This window comes from Bidens hawaiensis, unplaced genomic scaffold (assembly GCF_021521415.1).
Source record: "Bidens hawaiensis isolate Kalapana, Puna unplaced genomic scaffold, B.hawaiensis_p1.1 tig00028273_1, whole genome shotgun sequence".
NCBI lineage: Eukaryota > Viridiplantae > Streptophyta > Magnoliopsida > Asterales > Asteraceae > Bidens > Bidens hawaiensis.
Genome location: NW_027494609.1, coordinates 35,042 through 60,202, shown reverse-complemented (window position 1 = coordinate 60,202; position 25,161 = coordinate 35,042). Strand labels below are relative to the sequence as shown.

Sequence of the window (25,161 nt, the reverse complement as noted above, 5' to 3'; positions counted from 1 at the left end):
TGACAAACAAGGACAATATAGTCTTTGCACTCTTTGAACATCTTGTACAGAAATTCGTCACCCGACTCTCGTCTCAACAATTGCGCATCCTGAACTTAGCTGAAATAATTATCGTGCCACGCCATTAAACTTTAGATATATCAAGAATTATCTTTTGTATAAAATTTTCATATACATAATGACAGTGCTTACAAGTGAAAGAAACAACTGCTCAAACAAACTAGAAGGCGAGATATTCTCCAATCCATTCAAAATCCCTTCACTACAAAAAAATACAATAAATTTATTTATTTATTTATTTTTATTTTTAAATCATTGTAAATGAAACAATGCAACTTACACAGATAAATCCTCATAGTATAATGGAGACTGTCTAACAGCAGGTATCGGTTTTGCGGTTTTCCATAGTTCTAGCCATAAATTACCTAAAATCATGAAATTCGTCAATTCCACGTCAGCAATCAACGTTATTTTCTGAAAAAAATCGTAGTAAAAAAATTTACCTTCCTTCTGCATACGTGTACTCAGGTGTCCTCTAGAAGGCGAATTATCACCAACCGTAACATCTTTACCGTCATCATTAGTTTCCGTCCAATCAGGAGGTGAATGCCACTTACAAAATCTTCTAATATGCACCCTGGATTTGCTGCCTAAAAATTTACAACAAAAAAAATTTAAAATATAAAATTAAAGAATAAAAAGTACCATTTTTTTCTTTAAGGTTTACCTTGAAAGCCTGCATATCAGATAGAAGCTGAGAACACCCTGCACCAACACTGACCAAAAAAAAAATTCAATCTTTGTAACAAAATCATAAACCATGTATTAAAAACAAATATTCAAAAAAAAAAAAAAAATCAACCTCCCTGTACGTAATACAAATTCTTCGGTTTCTTTAATAACATCTTCTATGAGCAAAGGCCATTCCTACAAACCAAAACATAAAAAATAACTTAACAACACACACACACACACACACACACACACACACAAAAAAAAAAAAAACCCACAAGACAATTTGATATAAATTATGAATATTATCAAACCTGCATCACTGGGGTGTACACAGGCTCACCGGTATCCAACAACGTTGTGTTTTGAAGTCGTTTATCAGCTCCTAACCGAAGCGCGAACTTCCCAGCGTTATCTCGAGCATACATAACAGGGCTTTCTGGAAGAATATCCTTAGAAGGACGTGACACGCCAGCATTATCATCGACTTGTTTCAGAACAGAATCTAATGATGCAGTGGCAATAGCACGGCGTCGTTTCCTAGAAACACAACAGTTGATAACCTGTAACTGTTGATGTAACAGACAGGTGTTTAAATTTGGTATTTCATCTGTTGGGATTCCAGGAATATGTTTTCCTTCACTCCATATATTTCTCAACTGCGCATAAAACAAGAAACATATGCTTAGTATATAAACGTACATTTAACCGATTAACGATTTAACGTACTTTTGTTAGTTAACTATCTATAAGGAACATTTTGGTTTGACTTTTATTTTAAAAAGTATACAAATTTAGCTGCTCTTTAATATATTCTTAATTCTTAAGTACACGATTAACCAAAGTAATTAACTTACTTCCATAACAACCGTACACCAAAACAACGCCATTTTCTTCAAAGTTTTTATGCTTCCCATCGCTTCAGCAAGCTCGGGAACAAAGCTGTCTGGAGGTGCACCATGAAGTTCTTTGAAATACTTAGTAACGGCTGTCGTTTTATCCAAACGAGATTTTGTTTTCCTCTTTGAAATATGTCCTGCGAATATCTTGCAAATATTACAATGGAAGTGAAATATCAAAGATCACCTTATGGATCAAACTCGGGTTAACTTATATCGGATTAAGATAACCGTTACCTGGATCCGTGAGCGAATGCATAAAGGACATTACTTTTTTGTAACGACCAAAATCTGCAGCGAACTTATCTTCTTTTTCACCAACTACGAAAGACTTCACGGCAGATAAACTCAAACCGGATTTATCTTTCGCTGGTGCATAATCTCTAGCTAATATCATCAAATCCTTCATTGACTTCACAATTTTTGTGGTCCTGCAGTTGTTAATAATAACAAAACTTAAGTATTTATTTTCTTTTAAACAAGTTTATTTATTTACATTCAAATATGGTCTCATTGCTTTTAACTTACTCAACACCTATGGCTAACTGCTTTAGCACTGATGCTGATGGTATGATATCATTGTTTATATCATCCGGACCTTGCGAATTGATGTTCTTATCCTGAAATACATGAACCTGTTAATCAAATAAGATGGGATTACGTAAAACATCCTTTACATTTGTCTTAGCTTGATTTCATTTTTAATGTATAATAATCTCTCTGACCATTCTTTACGTTTTCCTTTTTGTTTCTCGTTTCATCCTTTATGACTAACTCAGTTAGTTTTTTAAGTTAAATCATTGCATGTGCAATACATGCGAGGACAAAGTAGTACTTTACAAACTTTTTAAGAAAGCGTGCATGTTCTTATTAAACGTAAAAAAAAGTAAAAAAATATTTATACCTACTATACGACTGTAGTCTCATTATCTATCACCTGACATATCTTATTACTAATTTGCCCTCACATGTATTGCACACGCCATGACTTAACTTAAAAAACTAACAAAGTTAGACATAAATAATTAAAAGTAAAACAAAAAAGGAAATATAAAGGATAACCATAGTGTTGTTTAAACATAAGAATAAAACGAAATCCGAGACAAACGTAAATGATGTTTTCTGTAAACATGAAACTACAATTTTGGTTGCCAATAAGAGATTGTGAAAATTTACCTTAGAATTAGGAGTCCTGATTGATAGGTATAGATTTCCAGCAAATATTGGAAACGCCATATTTGTATATTTTGATTATTATTATTATTATTATTATTATTATTATTATTATTATTATTATTATTATCACACTTTTGTTAGCTTATTGGACTCCCTTTTCTCTAAATCTTTTAAATCTAACTTTACCTGCCCAATATAATATATAAACAACAAAAGGTAAAAACATAAGAGAAATAAAAACTAATAACAATGATGATGATGATATATTACTAAAACTAGGACTGGCAAAGGGTCGGGTCAGGTGGGTTCGGGTCGGTACGGATCGATTCAAAAAAGGTTTTTTTTGTTCGGGTTGGTTATAAAAATGATTTTTTATTTAAAAAAAATTACGGTACTTTTAACTTTTAAGCTTTGCTTCTGCTTTTTGGCACCAGTTACGTGCACGACGTAGGTTATGCTTGTTTAAATACCGATTTCGTGCATCATGGTGCTTATAACCTTATGTTTTAAATCAATATAATATATAAAATATATATTATGTTTTTTAACAATTATGGGTCTCTCAGGAGAATGGGTATGGCTCTACGTGCATGGCGCCACGTAACACACGGTAGGCGCACGGGTTTATTGTAAAACCCATATTGATTAAGTCCTTGGTTTCTGAAAATATGGTGGAAACATGAAGAAATGAGTTTGATAATTACCTCCTTTGCGGGTTAAAATCGGAGGAGAACTCTTCCCGGATATCGGCGATTTCCGTCCGGGAATTGTATTCGGAATCAAGCAATGAGGATTTTCAGTTGAGATACGTTTATGTATAAATGGATTTCAAATTTAGTAAAACATATTTCTAGCTTCTAAATATAGATATAGAATGATATTGAAAAACAGAATCTGATTTTTCACATCCGTGATTTTCTGGTTGGTCATTAAACTACGATTTGGAGGGAAATGTAAAAGGTTTGTATTGGATTTGATTATCAAAATACTAATAACAAATTAAGTCAGACAGCCAGGATAGCTCAGTTGGGAGAGCGTCAGACTGAAGATCTGAAGGTCACTTGTTCGATCCACGTTTATCGCATATGACCTTTTAATTTTTTTAAACATTTTACTAATATAAATTTATTTTAATCATTCAGTATTTAAAAATAACTTCAAGTCTTTAACTGAGCCTTGAAACTGAAAGGATGACAGTCCCAGATTCTAATAAATATTTTTTTTTAGATAAAATGAGTTCTGATTAAAATAAATGGTTTTATAAAAATATTATGGTAGCGTTTGGTATGCAGAAATGATATGGGGAATGGAATAATTTATTACGTGGGAATGAAGAAAGTTACGTTTGGTTACTTAATGGAATTGAATCATCCATTACACATGGAATCTCATTCCATCAAAACAATTCATTCCCCCCCCCTTTTTATTCCAATCCTCCTTCACCCTACTTTCTTAACACCACCACCAGTCCACCACCTAACAACAACCACCACCACTACTATTGCCACCACCACCACCTTACCGTCATTGTCACCATCGCCACCACCACTGTCACACCCCGACCAAAGACGGAACATGCCGGGGTGCAACGTGATTGGACAAATACACAAGACACTATTTGAAGTGACAATATTCATTTAACTCATTTTATTTCAACAAATCGATAAACAACACTTCTCGTCTACACAAACAAACTGAATACAAGTAATAATTATATTGTTCGTTTTGCTAATATCCTAAAGGTCTTGGTAACGTTTTCCGTCAAGCACTCGAGTCAACAAAAGTCAAACCTGTAACATTTCATAAAATAAAGTTTGTCAACACAAAGGTTGGTGAGCAATTCATAAGTTTGAACATATAAGTGTATAGTATGAAAATCCACAAAACTTGTATACAAAACAATAAATAAGAGCTATAAACTGGAATAAATAGTTATCGCTAACAAGTTAGCGACACCTAGCTATTGGCAATTAGTCTAGAATTTTATGACAGTTGCTAATAAGCTTACATTAGCACCACCTAACTACAAGGGGATGCCGAGTAGTCTAGGATTTATAGTTATCGTTAATAGCATACGTTAACGACACCTCGCCATTGCCAAATGGTATAGGATTTATAGTTTCACTATCCAAAAGCTGTAAACACATAGTCAAATAAGTATAGAACACCAAATCGAGCGATTATTCAAATAAGGTATACAATCACGTTTGTGGGTTTAAGATGCAAGTAATTAAAGCATTTAGTTTGATAAGTATGAAATGTCACCCCAAAACGAAAGATGGAAAAAGGGGTATGAAAGTACTCACCTCGACTGATGAACCGAGAATTAAATAGACAAGTAAATGAAGCTGAACGTAAACGAAAGATCCAACTTGAATGATAAACACCTTAGCTAGAATAAATAATGTAATATATATTAATGAACTTGACACCGTAAAGTAAAATATATAAATAGGACGGTTCGATAGTAAATCGGATTGTCGGTTAATTTGTTAATAATTAGGGACTCATACTTAAATGATAATTAATATGAAAATGATATTATTTTATTTGGGCTTTTAAACAACCAAACCAATATTAAATATAAACAAGACGGGTTTTAAATCAAGGGTTCGCTTTTTATAAAAAGAAGGAATTGATAATAAAGTTTATAACAATACTAATAATGATAGTTAAAGAATAAAATCTTGGTATTAATTTTAAGGTGTTGTTGATAAACATAGTAATAATAATAAGTAATGATATTGATAGTAAATAATGATACTATACTCGATGTCGGTTCGATTTCTAAACGAGTTCACAAAATAAATATAATAATATTATTGTTAATAAATAAATGATAAAAATATGATTTCAATAGATAATAATATGATCTTTAATAATATTAATAACTTTAATATTTATAATAATAGTGATAATAATAATCATTTTGTTAAAAGATAATAGTAATAAAAAAAATATTAATAATCTTGTTAATAATAATAATGATAATACTAATAATTATCTATTTGATAATAATAATGATAAATAAATATATTAGTAAGTTATACGTAATAATACTAATAATAAATTTTATATATTGATATTAATACTAATGGTAACAATTTGTTAAGTCTAAAAATATTATATCGAAACCGGTCTAGGTTGAGACACGAACCCGAGACCTCTCGTTCAACAAGTTATGTACAAACCAACCGAACCAAAATAATTAAACCCATAAGAACATAATGTATTCATTTCCCGCTCGTTTATCTTTTACCCAAAACAAACCAACTCCATACCCATCAATCTCGCTTCAAAACTATAACCGATACAAAAACCAATTATTAACTACTTAAACCCGGAAATCAATATATGAAACTAATAATACCAAAACCGAAATTTATTTACCTATCACATATTCCCGAGTCGAAAAACTGCCGAAGATGGAAACCAAACAGAGGGAGAGAAGAGAGCTAGAGAGAGACTGAGTGAGAGATAGAGAGGGAGTGACAGCAGCCACGGCGGCCGGAATTCCGGTCGCCAGAAAAATGAAAACCGGGGAGAAAGGGGTAAAGGGCTGCCGGAAACGTGAGGGAGGGAAGGAGAGGGTGTTGGCGGAGTTATGGACCAAAGGGAGGTGGAAAGTGGTGGCTGGGCGTGCGTCGGAGTTACGGGACTTGCCGGAAATGGAGGTTCGCCGGAAAAGTGGGTGGCGGCTGGGTGGCGGCTGGGTGAAGGTGTTCGTTGGTGGTGTTGGCCGGCAGGGGTGGCGTCGGCTGTGGCGGCGGCGGCTGCGTTTTATAGAGAAGAAGGTGGAGGTGATGGAAGTGGTGGTGTGGGCTGCGATGGTGGTGGTTTAGTGGTGATGGTGGTGCAAGATGGTGGTGGCCGGAGTTGGGCTCGCCGAAAGGCGGCGGCCGGAAAGCGGCTAGGAGAAGAAGATGGCTGGGAATGTTTAAGTTAATGTTAGGGTTTGTTTTTAGTTAGGTTTATATAATACGTATTTACACAACAGGCCCCTCAAGTTCTAATGGTTGTTTGAAACGAGTTTGAAGGCTTCTAATGCTTATAACACTTTACGAAAATAAGTTTGGACCATCATAAGTTTTTCTTAACGACACTACATTACGACAACATTGGTTTATTTACGGTCGAGGTATATTATAATATTATATAATAAATAAATAAAGAACAAAGGGTGTTGTGTCGGTTTTTACAATATGAAAGTTTACAAACGAAATATAAATCGAAACTCAAATTTGACGAATGTCACAACCATCTTACCACCAGCGCTACACCACCACCTGACCATAAACGCCACCACAACTGTTGCTACCTGACCACCACAATCACTGCCACCCTACCATCGCCGTCACTACCCCCACCCCGACCCCCCACCACCACAACCACCCCGCCTAACCGCCACCATCGCCATTTTCGTCGCCGGAGCTACCACCACCGTCGCCATTTCAGTTTATTTATTTTATTTTTTTTGACAAAATGACAAAACAGGTCCTTTATGTTTGCATGTTTTTTCATTAGACGTCCTTTAAAAAAACAAATGGCAGAAAACATCCTTTATACTTAAAAACTCTATCACGTTACGTTCTTTGACAGTAACCTTGTTAATTTTTCTTGTTAAATATGATCAAATTAACCTCATTTGAGGGCAATAGTGTCTTTTCTAATCCCTAATTCATTTCCCCTTATTTAATATAAAAAAATGATATAAGTTAAATTTCTAAATTAAAAAAACCATCTCATCTCTTTCTCTCTAAACAATCTTCTTGTGTGAAGAGTTCAGAGAGGCAAAACACCATCACTTTGTGCCCACCACCACCACCACCACCACCCCCTAAGACCAATGCTAAATAACCCAACTCCCACCTACAACCTCTGTTAATCACAACATTTGTAACCAATACTATATTCCCCTGCCCCAACCTCCACCCTCCGGCAGCTACCACCACCATCACCGTCTGTCTCTCCACATATCAACCTGTTTCAGATATGATAACAAAAAGGGGTTTCGGATCTGAGAGTTCCAGGTGAGAGTAATGGTCAGAGATCGACTTTAATGCTCTATCCTTCTCCAATTACCGACTACCCCACCGCTGTCGTCACAAACAACACCATCGTCTCCTATTAATTTGTGGCAAACATGGTTTTAGTGAGGAGAGTGGGTTGATCTGTTGGGTAGGGGTGGTGGTGGTAAAGATTGGTGGGATGAGAGAGGGAGAGAGAGAGATGGGTATTTTTTTAAAAGGCCAAATCTTTAGTCTAATTACACAAACAGTTCTTAAATAAAATAATCATGCCCTCATGTGACCATATTTAACGAAACATTTAACTGGGTTAGTACCAAAGGACGTAATGTGAACATAATTTGAAACATGAAATACGGCTTGTGTCATTAAGTTTGCCAAATGACGTCTAATGAAAAAGCGTGCAAACATAAAGGACCTGTTTTACCATTTTGTTTTATTTTTTTAGTAAAATAATATATATTTTGGGATAGAAAAATATTTATTATTTCTATTTCATTAACTCCTACAATTTTTTTTGAATACCAAACAACATAAAGTAATTATTCATTTCATTCTTATAAGTTAACCAAAAAAGACAAAGGAATGGTAATGATCCATTTTATTCCCCTGTTCATTCCATTTCTTCTCTCATTCTATTCCCTCTTCATTCCATTACTTCCAACCAAACATACCTATATATATCAGTTTGGTTCGAGCTAAAAAGGATGTTGACCAAAATAGCTAAAAAGTATCAATAACTCACACTCTATGCTTTTATTATAGTTACTATTTGCGGTGACTAAGGTGATTGTGATGATGGCGGTGACAGAGGTGCCGACAACAACCGGTATGTGGTGGAGATAAACAATGGTAATGATTATTGCTAATCCTTTTGAACCCTTCTTTTAGTTAATAAGTCATTGTAAAGTTTAATTTTTCATCAAATAAACTTAGACAAGTTACTTAATAAAATGATGATGATGTAATAAGCTAAGGACTTGTTGTCCATGTATTTTCCGGTGGTCTTATAATCTCGTCCGAACCATATCCACAAGCGGTCCGGTTAAACCTTGAACTGAACACCATTGTGGTTTTTCAAAATTTTTACTTTTTAATGACTATTGCAAACGACATGAAAAGTTATTTGTATTGAGAAAATGTGACATAGTTTGTTGGTATTTTCTAATTTCTCACATACATTTTATCATAAAACCTAAAGAAATAACGAGCGATTTAATTCTGATGATTTGTTTTCTTCTATGGTCCGATCTTGATTCAAAGAGCAAGAAGTTGCTCCACATTCATGGGAACCATGAACTGTTGCGATCCACTATATAAATAGCCTGCGAATAAGCTAGCAACTGTTTCCGTTGGATGGTAAAGATCCCAAAAAACATGGTTTGTTCTGTTCGAACAATAGGTCGCTAGTGGAGTGCATGGCCCGTCAGCTTTTAGGCTTCCAATACCGCAACAAGCTTTATTTATCTCTGAATATCCTAAATAAAAAAAGTGCATATAATTATATATCATAACTTTTAGTACTTTTATCTTTTTGCATGACATAACTAGAGGAATCCACGTTGAAAGATTCTAGTTCCGTCACTGGTTTTATGCTTTATTGAAGAATGTACAAATAAATGTCTTTTAATAAATTTATAATATACCATGAGCCTCGTGATTTTGGAAGAGGTCGACCATAGCACCATAAGTATCAAAGTAAGCATAGTTCATGCCCAATGATTCCGACTTCAATCCTTCTAGCATAATCTTTAAACCGTCATTATACTTAGTTGACCAATAATTTATTTCAACGCTACATTCACCCGTTCGGTTTTCCTTTCTCTTAATCGGGCAACAACCAATCGCCCCAACTCCGCTCACCACCAATTTTCGTGCACCCAATCCATACGACGTCTAGAATGGTTACAAAACTCATTCATTTAATACATTCAAATTGGTTATCAAATTGTTTGTTAGTGACCAAAAGTGTTACCTTGAGAAACCCTTTGAAGGTGGACACCATACGATCAACATATTGTTGCGGACTGTATTGTTTAACGTCAACTGAACCGACATTATAATATGCAAACCAGTCGTTGCTTCCGAATACGATTAGGAATATGGATTTTGATAGGTGAGCCTCTGCACCGGATGGTCCTAGTTGAGTGACCAATTTGTCATGGACCTTGGTGAAGTATTCCACTTGTTTTCCTAAAGAAAGTGCTTGTTTCTGCATTCATATACATCTAAAAGCAAATTTAATAACATGATAACCAATAAGCGGGGATAGCTCAGTTGGGAGAGCGTCAGACTGAAGATCTGAAGGTCACGTGTTCGATCCACGTTCACCTCATTCAATGTTTTTTTTCTTTTACATTTTTAGAAAGTATAGTAAGTTTTTAGTCTTGGTTTGATGGGTTCTTACAACAAGGAATCCACCGGTTTCTTCAAGTATGCCAGCGCCTCCGGATGCAAAGCTCATTCCGGTGATGGGTGTTGCACCACCAGTCAACGATAAATACGGTGGCGGTGATGGTAATCCAATCTTTTTCGCTGCAAAATAATAATAATAATAATAATAATAATAGTATTGTAATTTTGTCGTTTAAAATAATAATAAGTGACAACTGTGGTTTCCTTCCCCGTTGTTTTGGTCAAATTTGTTATTTTAGACCAAAAGTTTAAAATCAGCTATTTTCGTCTTTAATAATTCATTTAGGTTGCAATTTTCGTCCATAAGGGTTCGTTTTCATTGCGATTTTCGTCACTATGGTTTGTTAAAATCTGCTATTTCGGTCCAAAATAAAGGAAAATGACGAAAATTGAAATGAAAATGAACCTTATGAACGAAAATAGCATATTTTAAACTTTTGGACTGTAATGACGAATTTGAACAAGCCACATATAAACGAAAACACAGTTTATTCTAATAATAATAATAATACCAAGAAAGTCAGCAGCATTCTGTCCATTAGAGAAGCTTCCAGTTGGCTTTCCAGTCGGCAAGTCAACGCCGTTGTGAGGGAAATTAGCCTTCAAGAGTGAAAGTGGTAGGTAATTATTGTTTCCAACGTCCACCAACGAATCACCCAATATGTAAACCGCTGGTGCAGCCGCTTGAGCTTTACAAATAAACACCAAAACCAACACCACCAACAACGCCATCGTTGCGCCAACACGGGTGATGTGAGAAGTGATGGCCATGTTGTGTACGTGCATGTGTGTGTGTGTGTTCATGGAAAGTGATGGGATTTATAAAGGTGTAAATAATAGCTGGCCACGGGTGTGGATAATTGAGATATTCAAATCTTCAATACGTGATCGCAAGTTTAAGTGTGGCAACCGTTTGCTTAATTTGGCAAAAAAGTTATAATATTTGTATATTTTTTTTGAAAGTAGCAAAGAGATTTATATGTATTGTAACAGAACATACTAAATGCAGAAAGTGGCGGCTAATCTATACTTCTTTTATTATTATTTTTAAACGATGAACACTGGTTAAACCCAGGGCCGTCTTCGAAAATCGAAATACATCGGTCAAGTCAACATAAAAAGGCACGTAAGCCCTAACGAGTAATGAAGTATAAAAGCTATTCTTTTAAACCACGTTAACGTTATAACAATAAACATAACAAAAATTTATTAGTAAAATCCAATACTGTAATAGCTAATGGCTCACACTTTATAGAAGACTTTGTAGTCGGTGCCCACGAGGGCGGCCCTGTTGGTGGTCAACGGCGGTGAGGTAGTGGTCAACGGCAATGGTTTGGTCCGCTCGCCTCTTGTCAATCGTTAATGTTCACCAAAGAAGGATTGGGCGTGGAATCCAATCGACCGTAATGCTGTATGTTTTTGTTTTTTAATTTAATTAATTAATTTATTTAAATTTAGCTTGGGCCCAATACCTTAAATGGATTATGGATAAAAAAAGTAATGGGCCCAGTATAGTTAAGATAATTAAGATCCATACATATTTTATAAAAAAAATTATACAAATATAAAAAAAAAAATTGGCCCCAAAAATTACGTGCCTTGGCTGGTTGTCCGGCTCGCCCCAACTATAGGTCCGGCTTTGGCTAACCCCCCCCCCCCCCCCGCAACAATCCGTCATGTGTGTTGGGTGGGGGGTGGGGTTGTTTCTGATGTCGTGAGGCTGAATCGAACTAGTGGTGCTTCATCCAGTCTTAAACCTGAGAATATGGTTAGTTGTTTCTCTAAAACCTCACCAAAACTGTTAAAAACTTTGGTAATGTTCTTAGTTTGCACCTCAACAAAACTTTGTGTACATGTGAATATTTTCATGCAACATTCAACATGTCATTGAATTATCGGTATTTACTCTACCTTTAAGGGTAAAGCGAGCAGTTAATTCCCATATGTTAAAAGTGATCTTCACACATTCGACGGTAGTTAAGACTTAAGAGGTGGGATGTTGTGTACTCAAAATAACCCAACTAGTCATACTCAAATTAAGAAATAAGTAGCTATGATTCTATTGAATAACTGAAAAATTACAATTGAAAAATCTAGAAGAAAAGGGGATGGGATATCAGACGTTACAGAAAGAGATGGGAAGAAGCAGAACAAGATCAATATTTAACGTAGAGCTGGGCAGATTGGGTATTTTCAGGACAGAAACCGGATAGGAACAAGTTTCGGGTACGGTCAACAAGAGTCAAGAAACAGTGGGGTAGGATTCTAGGAACCGTTTTCGGGTATTTGGGTATTTGACCAGGTTTTCCGGCACTGGTTCCATGTCAAATACACTAGGTCGGGTCCAAAACCGGGGTTTTTCCCACCTCTAGTTTAACCCCCTATAACTATAATAATCCTCTGTTTTGTTTTTACACGCCCACGGCTCACAATTCCAAAACAAAGACAGAATCACATCAATTTCGTGTTAATGTTAATTACTTCTTAAATCTTAGTTTAAAAAAAACGCTTTCAAACGATATTTGTGTTTACAAAATTTATGTGATACCAAGTATATAAAAAAAATTGGCCACGCTTTCATCTAACTAGTTATTAGATGATCAAAAGACGAATTCGATCATGCAATGTGACAACTAGTTTCAATCATGCATCCAAACACCACCTTAAAAGACGAATTCGACAAAACATGATGTTTCATCCATCCATCACCATCAGGCCATGATCACAACACCACAATAAAACACATGAACACAGGTCTCGACACGAAACAAATAGCATCCATTCATATCAGTTCCAACAGTAACTAGTAAACTGTAAAGTCTAAGGCAAAACATAAAAGCAGATAGCGGTTTGGACCTTAATAAGCGAACACCATAGCCAAAAGAATGTACATGTTCATATCTTCTTCAATAACCATATTTACGTCAACTATTAAACCTCAACATGCTCCAAACGTGTTCTCCCCACTGTAAGTCATGTACAGGAAACCATCCTCGTCTTTGTTTTCTTCATAAATAGCAGACATCATGGCAGCTGCATAATAACCAACAACAACACATAAATACAAATTCAAACAACAAAATGCAAACTTTAATATTAAACCGGTCTGAAATATATAAATACCAGTAGGTGGCAGAATGTTCTTCACAAAGTTAAAGATAGCTTTCTCGGCACTCAGTTTAATCCTCTTCCTCACCACATAAACAAACTGTCCGACAGTCAGATCAGCAGGTACCAGATATCTGCATCCATCACACAGCAAAATTCAAAATTCAACAAAAATAACCGAACTCATAATATTAAAAATGAACACGAAGAAAAATATTTAACTAACTTCTTTTTGTCTATGTCGGGAACGTCGCTTCTTTCAGCCTTCTCAACAATAACCTGTAAAAAAGCAAAACATAAACAACAAACACAAAGCTAAAAGATAATGTAGTTTATCCCATAACCGAAAACATTCAATACCGGGATTCTGTCAGGATATTTTTCCCTGATCCGAGCAGCCTCAGCTATCTCATCAATAGGATTTACGACTTCCATTGTTTGGGTCTCATCGATCTTCAACTTGCTTTGAGCACGCATCAATTACATGCTAATCTCTTCTCTTCCGAGTGGTGGTGATTGGTAGTGCTGCGATTTGTGCCGCCGTGGCGTTGGTTGTGCGCCACTGGACACCAGATGCTTCGACTTCAATTATGTAACATTCGTTACTTTTCAAACCCGAAAATCCGACCCGTTTTAAATTTTTGGTTTTTATTTATAAATATATGTATAAAAACATATTATAATATCCAACTCCATAACAAAATATACATTCAACATTTCTAATCCCCGTTGTGACCCTCGGCATTTTCAGTTAAATCATGTATACTGTGTCAGTAAACCCAGTTAGTTCTGTTAACTAAGTTAATGAACTCCCATGCATATAGTGTGATGTATGCATACATTGAGTCAGTGGTGTCGTTGATGACCTAAGTGAGAGTAACTAGTTATTGATAACTAGAATAATAAACTTGTCACACATGTTATAATATATGATAGGTTATAATAAATTTGTCACACATAATATGTTACATGTATTATATGTGGTGGGTGAAATTGTGTTACATGCTACATGATTGGTTGTTTTACACTTATATGTTGTATAAGAAGTGAATAATTAAAATAACATAACCTATGATATATTACATGATAAGTAACAAAAAGACTAGTACACAACATATAACCAGGAAATGTTTATAATAGAATGTAACATGTCACATGTAATAAAAACTGACATAACCCAAAGTTTAATAAAATTAATTATGTCTTAATGATTGTGTTAATGATGAGTAAATAACAATTAAGGTTATAACTTTTCTTTTTCTTCCTTTTGGCCGTCCATATCACATCACACACACATACAATTTATTTTTCTAAAACACTCTCAAAATATCATAATCAAGTTGGGTGATTCTTGAAACAAATAGTGATATAGCATTGATCAAGCAAGTAAGTAAGCATGGTTAATATATATTTTGTTTATGTTTCTTTGATTTGGGATTGTGGGATTGAGTATCCAAACACATGTAGTCATAAGAAATAAAAAGATGATCAAGTTCATGGTTTTAAAAGAAATTGTGTGTCTTGTCATAACAGAAAATATGAAAACCTTTTGTACATAAATATTATTTTATAAATCAATAAAATAATGAAATACATGAGATTTGGTTATAGAAAATGGTTCCTTGATGATTAAAGATCATAAGGATATAAGAATCATGATTTTTGTGACTTTTGGTTTGAATCTTCTTGCTGACAGATTCCGTGTTTTATATTGTAGATTGTATAACTTGATGATAAGTTGGTGTTTATAATTGATTTGTGATACTATGATTAAGTACTTTGAATCTAGTTTCAAAAAGTCAATAATCATAATTTTTGGACTTTTTTTTACTAGTTTTTATTAATTTATAAAATCGGGTTGCAATCCTGATTGAAAGAGAAATTTTCTGAGCTGTGTTGTAAATTGTATAACTTGAGATTGAAAATAGATATGGGTGTTATTCTACTTATAAAATGTTATACATTGAAGTAGGAATATAATCCATTTGGTCTTGCATCAATTGGACAAATATATAATTTTTGGCAAATATTTGTGTAATGCTGTGTTAAAATAGAGACTGAAATTAGGTTGTTGTAGAGTGTGAATATTTTGTATATTTGTGTGAATTGGAAAATTATAAGAAAAATATATGTTATACATAATACTTGAAAGACTATGTGTGAATTATTTGGTAATTTAATCACAAGTTTTGGTTGGTTGGAAAAATCAGTTTTGATGATTTAAAACTTGTTAAGGATGATCAACATATTGGTTAGTGAAAATAATTGTAATTTGTAATAGATTGATTGTGGTAAATTGAATTTTGACTTAATGGGTCAACATAGAACTATTTGACTAAGTGGTTAGTCTAACTTATTTTTTTTTAAATTATAGTCATTTCATAGAAACATCCAAACGATTTACAATGAAGTGGCAGGTAAGCGGGCAACAAGCTGCGCCGCAACCCCCTTTTGGATAGCAAACCCAATCCTACTAAAAACAAAGTTTCGATTCTTATGGGCCGATACGTTACTATGCACAACTTTCTGAACCCTATTCAAAAGGTCCACGGCATCCGGAGCTAAGAAACCAAATGTGTCAAAGGCAAAGGGGATAAACACGTGTTGATTCTCCAAACAAGCTCTCTCGTGTTTAGCAACCTTGCCCGATGCTGCCTTCAATATTGTTTGGCCTGCTACAAACCCATTGTCCCTAGTCACACTTTCATTTACGTACTTTCGGTTTTATTTCAAGTTTGTCTTCAACATCAAGGTGAGTTTCTCACACCCTCTTTTTACTCTTTTACTCCTTTTGGGGATAACATATATATCCTATCCAAATTACAATTTCATTTATTTGTTATTTACAAACTACAATTCGTTACATGGACTTATGTGTTTACTTGTTACTTGCTCAAAACTACTTGCACATGGATTACTTCAATATAGTATGATCATACGCCCCCCTTTGCGCTCAATACATTTGTTGTTATGAGTGGAAAAGGGCCTCATTATCCGAGTACGTTGGTGCACAATCCCAACTGGAAAAGGACCTTACTTGCGCTTATCTGAGTACGCTGGTGCACAATCACAGTTGGAAAGGACCTTACTTGCTCATTTACACTTGTTCATGGAATTGTATGATTTTTATGTACGTATATAAAAACTTGTGTGAACTCACCAACTATTCATTTATTTGACTTTATTTTATATATATGTTACATGTACAATTATTAGAGGATGAAACGGAGAAGACATTAGAAACTTAGGTTATATTAATAAATGGACAAGTTGTTAATTGTTCTTGTATTGTCCTTGGTATTTCTCTTACTTTCAAACTTGTGTACTTGTTGTTAAATCAATTAATGGTATTATTGTCATTAAATAGTGTCACATGTGTTTTGAGCAATCTGTACGTCACATTCAGGCGTTTCCACTTTAGCCGGGGTGTTACAAATTAGAACTCTAATTGCTTTCTAGGCTGACTTTCTATGTAGTTTTCTTTCTTCATTGTAGATGTCAGTGCCCTCAAATGTTGTTTAGTAGAATTGTTTTTGGCATGTAGATTTATTTTGTTTAGTTATAAACGTAGGTTTTACCGGTTCAGATTGATACATTTGTTTAGTTATAAAGATTGATTTTGTGTTTTGGTACAAATCCTCCCGTTATAGGTTATGTGATGTGTTTTTTGCTGCAGATTGTTTAATGTGTTTAGATGTTCTTTTGAATTTTGTTTTTAGAAAAAAGTTAAGTAAAAGAATTGGACGTATGGATTAACTTTTGTGATATACCAATTTTACAATTTAATGATTAGTGATATTAGAGTTGCATGTTTACAACCTTAACTGCAAATGATCATAGAATGTAGCTGTAGTAATGAAAAGTCATGTGCATTTTTTGAGCTAAAAGTCGAATTTGCATGTTTAGAATTCTGTTATTTCTATCTTTATGCATTCAAAAGTTAATATGTATTTGTTTCATTGTTTGACTTGTACTTGACAAACTGTGGGAATTAAAAATAAAGGATTCATAATTTCATATATGTTAATAGGGATTGTTGTGCATAGGTTTTGTGGTTCTTTTAACTAAAGCATCTTAACGTCAGTGCGCTTATTCTATTGCATTATTGTTTGCATATGAACATGGTGTGGAGACATTTGTTTCACATGATGCTAATAAATTAAAAGGTCTAAATTTATTATTATTTATTGGATATGAATAACATAGACAAAAATTTGGTGATTTGTATTGTTAAGGCGGAAATCATATACATAAAAGGGTCAATTTATTTTTTCCGTATGGCAACATGAATGTTTGTTCATGATGTTGGCTTATGTGTTTCATGTTGATAATATTACATAGGTTATATGGCAATACACACGTTAGATGGCTACATGCTATTATGTAACATCCTTAAAATTTCGATCCAAATTTGACAACTAAGTAAAGTTAGAGGATCAAAATTATTCCCTAAAATAAGTGTTGGGAAAATTTAGCTAAAGAAAACAAAGATCATTCTATAAGGAAATGAAAATATTCCATAAATAAAGTTATCTTATGTAAGGATATGGAATGAGGAAATTCCATCCCACATTGAAAGGTACAAGAAAGTGGAAGCATTCCACATGGGTATAAATAAGAAAGTTAAAACCCATCCCACATGGAAAGTGGTAAAGAAATGGAAGTTCTTTATAAGGAAGAGATTTTCCATAGTAATATTCTTATATGCATAGCATGCAACCAGTGGTCCTAGCGGAGGGTGCGAAGCACCCGACGCGCACGGGCTTGGGCGATGGGCGCAATGTGGCGCTTTGATGGCGCACTTTGCACTTCGCTTGGTCTTTTGCGTTTTTCAGGTTTACGCCACATCTTCGTTCGCAAGGACCACCGTTGGATAATCTGAATTTGTCCCCGTTGAAGACCGAAGCTAGTTCGTCACAAAAATCGTCACCACAAAGTTCACCACCAGAAAGCCCGAGAAGTCAGTCAGACGTTCAAATGATCGACGACAGAAAAATTGCACGCTCGCATCGCCAAGAGCCGCCTTAGTATTTTTGGATAACAAGATTTAGACCTAGAAATGACAAGCTATCAAAGACAAGGGGCTGAAAATGAAAAACGGTATATAGTGACCCATCGCGCTACGCGATAAGTCCAAGAACACGGCCATCGCGTACCGCGATGGTTCGTGATGACTCAGGGACACGTGTCACACTCTGGTGACACGTGGAAGCAGGGAAGAACACGTGGCATGCCACGTGGCGTTCATGCAGAAATGGCGGCGTCGCGGTACGCGACGGCCAAGGAAGAGGACCCATCGCGTACCGCGATGGGGTCCAATTCAGCCTATAAAAGGGGGGCTCACGGCCCCTTCATTCTCACACCAAAACTTTCTCTCTCTAGATTTACTCTTTCACTACCTCGGTTTCCGTGCCGACCCGACAATCGTTACCTCGTAATCCGTGCCATACACCAACGATACCTCGTAGTGCGTTCCACACAAGAATAACCCTACAATCTATCTCGAAGTACGTGCACGACACGACGAACACCATATGTCGCCTCGTTTTGCGTGCCAACCTTGAAGTTCGTGCCAAGCTCTAGTATGCGATAAGAAGTAAGAGTGCTACTCAATCAATCTTAGTAATTAAACTCCGAATATGGGTATAAGGTAGGGGTTCTGCCTAAGTCAATATATTGTTATATTATATGGCTTAGACCATAGTCGAGGGTATAGCCCAAACCTTGATCATAAGCTTTTAATATACAAAGGATTATAGTAATGTTTCTTAACGATTAAGAAACACAGCATTTCATACACAAGGAATATAATAAAAACATTGTTTCTTTATGATTAATAAACATAAGATTTTACATTCAATACTAGCAGTCAATGAATGTTTCTTCTTGAAGAAGAAATAGATTATAGATGTTTCTTCATGAAGAAGAAACTCAGCATATAATTTGGTAAATAAATAAAAGACTATATGTCTCAATATTTTATTCAAACAAATGATTAATCAAGGTTTAAAAGCTATCAAAACCAGACTAAGGGTCTGTAGCCAGATCAAGTAACGATCTGGATATTTATATGAACCTATTTTTAGGTCAATCAATCAATCACAGTCAAGTTTTCAAACGAGATCACCAATCATTCAGAACAGACAATCACAGGTGAATACGTTAACCTTTTCAATCAGTCAAAACATATTTTATACTCAGTAAGATAAATGGGTCTTTGTTTAACGAGTCAATCAATGTTTGCATGAGATTAAATGTTCTCTAAAATGTTATAATACAATATAGACAATAAAAGCAACTCAGACCGAGTACACATGTGTCTGGATCTAAACATAACTGTTCAGTCCATCAATCAATGGCCAGGAAGCCGCGGGCTAACGGTCATAACGAAGTTCTCCTTGAAGGGGCTATACACATATAGCTCGGGGGAACAATTGTGTGTGTGTGGGGGAGTGGTACAAAATCCCAGATGTTTCCATGCATCTGCTGAGTGTAAAGAAAACTATCATTGTATTGTAATTGTTAGTCAAAATATTTTATAGAGTCATACGTGTTCACCAGCATATAGCTGACGTATTTTTCCCCACATTTCAGGAAATACAAATTAGCACAGGTAGCAAGACATTCATGGAGTTAGATGCTCGCAAGGTAATGATGGCTCAATTTTAAATCATTAAAATATTACAAATAAGATTCAAAATACGATTTATAAATCAAACACTCGGGTATTTATTATCCGAGAAGTTTTCAAATAAATTAATATTATATTCAAACCAAAGTCTTCCGCTAAAATAAAAACCGCAACTCTGATGTATTTACAAAACAGGTACCAACTGTTGGTCATACGCCTAGGCCCTAAGCCGGGGTGTGACAGGTTGGTATCAGAGCCATCGATCTTAGCGAATTAGGCATAAATTATACCTAGGCTTTGATCATAGATAAATATAATCATGTTATAGAGCCATCAGTTACAACGAATTAGGTATTAATATATTAGTACCTAAGCTGTAACTACTTGGTGAATAAGTAGGGATAAGCAAAGATTGAAAACATAATCTGTTCAAATTTCTAACACAAACTACTTTGGGCATATATGCCAAGTAATTAGATATTCAATCATTTCAATCTAGGCCATCAGACATGGCTAGTAGTATCAGTTATTCTACAAACATTATTAGTCAAGAACAATCAATAAATTTCTAATCTGTCATATGAAGGTTAAGCGAAGTATCTTTCTGGCAACCTATAGGAATATCAATCTTATTACATAACCAACAGTCACAATAAATTAGATATTTGACTGAAAAATATCTAAATATCAATCACGAATATTACGGATAAGATAGGCAGTATTCCTACTTTCAAACCTCACGTAGATCAGTCGACCTCGATTCAGTAAAGGAAAGGGATACATTGGAACATCTATACTTCCAAATCATGCGTCTAGTGACGAAGACCCATATCAAACTACAATGGAAGGAAATTTAGACTCACTCAATACTAAGACTCCATTAGTTCTGATAAAGTGCAAATCAGAATATGCAAGGAGCAGGATCAAGTAAATCAAAACCAATATCGTAAAAAGGGAAAAAGAGTAATGGAGACAATTATCAAGAACAAACAATATATTTAAAATCCTTACATCACTCACACTCAAGGAAAAACGCTTGAATATGATTCAGAATTTCCTTAGAAGGAATGTATGACATTGAAAATAAGTCTCATCATTACGAAATCAATGTCACCAAATTAGCAAAAGCAATGCTTAAGAAAAAAATTGGAAAACAAGGAAAGACAAAAGAAAAGGAGATAAGCAAAAGCATCAAGAAGGAAAAACAAGGTCAAGAAATCAATCATTCATTGGAAAAAGTAGACAATCTTAATAGATATAATCAGTATAGCAATACAACAAGAGCATGAAATTCTTAAAATAACTCTCCTAGCAAGGTCTGGAAGAAAGAGAATGTCAGCATAAGGAAAAGTCCATGTGGACAGAATCCCAAGGCTAAGTGACCTCAAGTCAATGCTAAGGGAATATTTAAGAGACGTAAATAAACCGAGGAGGAGAATTAGAAATTCTCATGGGTTGTCTGTACACAAGGTATGTACTAGTCATTTCAAGAGCATACAAAATAGGACAAAGTAATTATACCTCAATAGAACCTTATCAATCATCATCAAGATTCGGAAATTTGCTATGGTAAAATACAATTTCCTTAATCAAAAGGAACACATATGAATTGTGCATAGCACGAGACAGATAAACCTCAAGGAAAAGTTAGTAAAGGTCAGAGGAAATTTAGAAATGAATTCCTCTAAAAAGACGACAAATTTATAAGACATTTCATAATTAAAAGATTCCTAGTACTTATAGCATTAAGATTCACGTTCCATGTAGTATATCATCGGTATATAAATTTCTTTCATACTGATGCAATCCTATTTACAGAATGTCGAACTTAAACAGCCAAGCAAATAATGATGAAATCTCCAATCAAAGAAACGACAAGAACGTGACAGAACCTGATCGTGAGACCCATGAACAATATTTAGTCACAATACGAGAGATAATTCAAGACACATTAACTCCTCTCTCTGATGCGATAAAAGAAGAGATACATAAATTTAAACATTCAAATAAGGTCGTTAGAAACCATCCTTATCAAAAACCTTCACATCATGATAAAAGCATTCAAAATCGCAAGACTGATAGTCGATTCAACAATAAGCTCAGGAAACCTATAGTAACTCAAGGTTGTAGTTTTGAGGATTTCAAAACCTTTGAACCAAAAGAATTTTATGGGAACCAAGGTGTTATACCAACTTTATGATGGATTGAAGAGATCGAGTCCATCGTCATCATTAGTCAATGTACTGAGATTCAAAAGATTCAGTACGCATCTATGAAATTCAAAGGTGAAGCTTTTAAATGGTGGAACACTCTAATCGTAAGAAAGGGCAGAGAAACCTTGTATTAAATGAAATGGGAAACATTCAAAGAACTCCTATTACAGCAGTTTTGCCCCATATCAGAAGCCAGTCTTATTCAAACTAAGATGGATATAACAAATCTCATAGAGTACAACACTAAGTTCCTTGGAGATTACCAATCAACTTCGCTTCTAGACAACTCAGAATATGACAAAGTTATTCAATACATATCAAGATTACCCAAAGAGATAGGAGATATAGTAAGAACCCATATGCCACAAACTACCTCCTCGGCTATAGAATTGGCCAGGTATTTGATCAACAAAATGGAAAGACAAAGGGAGGTTAAAAAGAAGAATAGAAAGAAAGAAAAAGCAACAATCAAACAAATGAAGAAGATCAACCATGAGAAACCATTTGAATACAGCAGACCAATTTGTGAAAACTGTGGTAAACGACATTATGGAAAATGTCAAAAACAAAACAAGAACAAAGTAATAATCACATGTACTTTTTGTAACATAATCGGTCATTTTGAAGAAGACTGTAGAAAGAAAAAAATTGAATGCTTCAGATGTGGAGAAAAATGACATTTTAAAAGCAAATGTTCAAAAACGCAATAAACAATCAAAAGATCAGCAACAGCAACAAATGAAAGGAGAAAGAACAATGATCATCTGATAACTAAGTATGAATGCAAATGAAAGAATAAGAAATAGATAGTCAACTTTTGTAACTGTTTGTAAATTCGTGTTTAAACGAGAAATTTTGTAATGGAAAAAGGGTATTTAAAAATCCCTAATGTAATAAAAAGAAAAATATTAGCATACATATACTGTCTGTACATTGGGAAAAAAGATAGTTAAAATTTCGAAAGTTCTCGAAATACAAGAAAATTTGTTATTTAATCATCATCTATAAAGAGATGAAATAAAAAGAATGAGTTAACCCAAGATATAGGAACATTCGAACTTTGAAAGTCCAAATGTACAATTGATAAACGGAAGGAAACTGTCAAAATTATGAAGTAAAGGATTACATGATTCAAGAATGGATATCTTGAAAGTTGTCGATGGACTAAATTCAAGATACAATTGAGTTAACATCAGTAAATGTTTATGATATACGTCTATTTATACATCTCGAATCCCGTGTAAAGCTGTGTTTCCGTAATGTTTTAAGTTCGTTTAAGTTCGAGTTTTGTTTATCTTTTATTAATTTAGGTTTTGAGTCAAGTTTTATATATTTATCGTGTTTTAACTCTTTTGGTGTCTTGCATGTTTTACTTAATTCTTTCTATCTTTTCATGCGAAGTTTAAGTACGTTTTGCTCGTTAATGATTACATGATTGTTCCACTTAGCGTTTCGATTTGTTTTCATGTAGATGGTGATTTGAAAGAAAAGAAGGTCTAGAAGGTTCTAAAAGTTACTTGGAGTTCAAGAAAGGGATCTAACATGATTAAATAATAAATAAAAAGAAAAAAACGAAAATTCCCTAAAAAGGGCGCCGCGCCGCGCCTAGGCAAATGCCCAGGATGCCTAGGCCTTCTGGTCAGCCAAAAGTTGCAAGCCCAAGCCCATTCTCGCTTATATAAACATCTTCATTCCCTAGCCGATCCTAAGCTTTTTGGCAGCCGATTTCAAGAGTTTTTCTAAGGGTTTTAAGGTGATTTGAAGCTAGGAACCAAGGAGGATCGAGAGAGCTTTCATCCGGGTGTTCGAGGATCAATCGCTAAGGGTTTTATCGCTCTAACTTTCGTTCCTTGTTCATTATTCTTGATGTCTTTCCTCTTTGTTTTTAAGACTTGTTTAGGATTGTTTTTAATAATGATTCTAGGCTAGACTTCATGTCTATCTAGGTTTGATGAACATGTTTGAGACTTTATTCTTGCTTTGGACTTATGTTTTGATTATGGTTTGTTGATTTAATAGTAAAAGACTTGATTTTGCTTTCATGATGCATATGAATGTTTATTATCTTGATTGATTGTTAATTATAGCTTCACATAGATCTTTTATCTTTCGATTGTGTTCTTTAGATTTAGGGTTTATGTTTAAATCATTACTTGGTGTTTTGATTATTGTGATTAAATGGGCCCATTAGATCATAGAAGCTTGTTGATAGTTGGTTAAGGTTTTAAATGTTTTGCTAAATTCCAATAGCTGTTAGGTGAGGAGTTGTTCATGTGTCTTGGTCAATTGCATGCTAGGATAGTAGTGACAATATTCTTGCTTATTGTGTTGATCCATGTTCATGATGTCATGTTAGTTTATCAAGTTATCTAAGGTTTAGTGTTTCGTAAGATTGCTTGCTATAGATACTATTAATTAACCCTAATTGATGACTTTGCGGAAATCAATAATACTGATTGCTTAATAATCTAATAATTGTTCTTTTGGATTTCACTTGATTCAGTCAAGGGTCCTTAGGGTATTGTTAGATGAATATGTTTAGAAATCAGTTGCCATAATCATGTTATTTGTCCATTGCTTGATGATTGTTGATACATGCGATTCTTACCTAGGTAGATTCCTTCTCTGATTGGTTTCGATTTTGTGTTTAATTGCTTGTCTCTCGTTTACTTGTTTATTTGCTTTCTTAGTTTAAAAACCCCCTTTAAACATTAATAATAAATAGTCGTGTCGTAAGTCGAGTCTAATTAGTTAATTAACGTAATTTATAGAGTCATGTGGGTTCGATATTCCGGACTTACATAGCTTTAGTACAATTGACCGGTTCACTTGCCGGTGTTTTGTGTAGTTGAGTCTTAAATCTAGTTTTTATTACTTGTTAATTTAGTTAATATTTAATTGACTGTTTTAAGCACATCAGTTTAGAATACACAAGGTAAGGTAAATAGTTAAACACAACT

The 25,161-nt window shown here is 34.5% G+C and overlaps 2 protein-coding genes and 2 non-coding genes across 4 annotated transcripts; 2 read left to right on the top strand and 2 right to left on the bottom strand.

Annotated features, from left to right (window-relative positions):
• The first annotated feature begins 3,818 nt into the window (after window positions 1–3,818).
• TRNAF-GAA (transfer RNA phenylalanine (anticodon GAA)) lies at window positions 3,819–3,891 on the top strand. The gene has a single exon. It is a non-coding gene; the product is annotated as a tRNA-Phe (tRNA).
• Window positions 3,892–9,071: 5,180 nt separating this feature from the next.
• Window positions 9,072–11,370, bottom strand: LOC143576716 (GDSL esterase/lipase At5g55050-like). Its single transcript, XM_077060749.1, has 5 exons — window positions 10,762–11,370; window positions 10,242–10,369; window positions 9,810–10,046; window positions 9,481–9,730; window positions 9,072–9,312 (listed from the first exon to the last, which is right to left on the bottom strand). The coding sequence occupies exons 1-5, from the start codon at window positions 11,051–11,053 to the stop codon at window positions 9,092–9,094; spliced, it is 1,128 nt and encodes a 375-aa protein (XP_076916864.1). The 5' UTR covers window positions 11,054–11,370; the 3' UTR covers window positions 9,072–9,091.
• Window positions 10,097–10,169, top strand: TRNAF-GAA (transfer RNA phenylalanine (anticodon GAA)). Its single transcript has one exon. It is a non-coding gene; the product is annotated as a tRNA-Phe (tRNA).
• Window positions 11,371–13,006: 1,636 nt separating the features above from the next.
• On the bottom strand, window positions 13,007–13,834 carry LOC143576706 (autophagy-related protein 8C-like). Its single transcript, XM_077060741.1, has 4 exons — window positions 13,718–13,834; window positions 13,584–13,636; window positions 13,373–13,491; window positions 13,007–13,282 (listed from the first exon to the last, which is right to left on the bottom strand). The coding sequence occupies exons 1-4, from the start codon at window positions 13,832–13,834 to the stop codon at window positions 13,188–13,190; spliced, it is 384 nt and encodes a 127-aa protein (XP_076916856.1). The 3' UTR covers window positions 13,007–13,187.
• Between the last annotated feature and the right edge of the window lie 11,327 nt (window positions 13,835–25,161).

Excerpts from the sequence above, each read along its gene's own strand:
- LOC143576716 (XM_077060749.1), bottom strand. The coding sequence starts at position 11,053 with ATGAACACACACACACACATGCACGTACACAACATGGCCATCACTTCT. Across the intron at positions 10,047-10,241 it reads AAACCGGTGGATTCCTTGTT|AAACAAGCACTTTCTTTAGG; the intron begins GTAAGAACCCAT and ends ATATGAATGCAG. Across the intron at positions 9,731-9,809 it reads CCTTCAAAGGGTTTCTCAAG|ACGTCGTATGGATTGGGTGC; the intron begins GTAACACTTTTG and ends TAACCATTCTAG.
- LOC143576706 (XM_077060741.1), bottom strand. The coding sequence starts at position 13,834 with ATGCGTGCTCAAAGCAAGTTGAAGATCGATGAGACCCAAACAATGGAA. Across the intron at positions 13,637-13,717 it reads AATATCCTGACAGAATCCCG|GTTATTGTTGAGAAGGCTGA; the intron begins GTATTGAATGTT and ends GCTTTTTTACAG. Across the intron at positions 13,492-13,583 it reads CCCGACATAGACAAAAAGAA|ATATCTGGTACCTGCTGATC; the intron begins GTTAGTTAAATA and ends TGATGGATGCAG.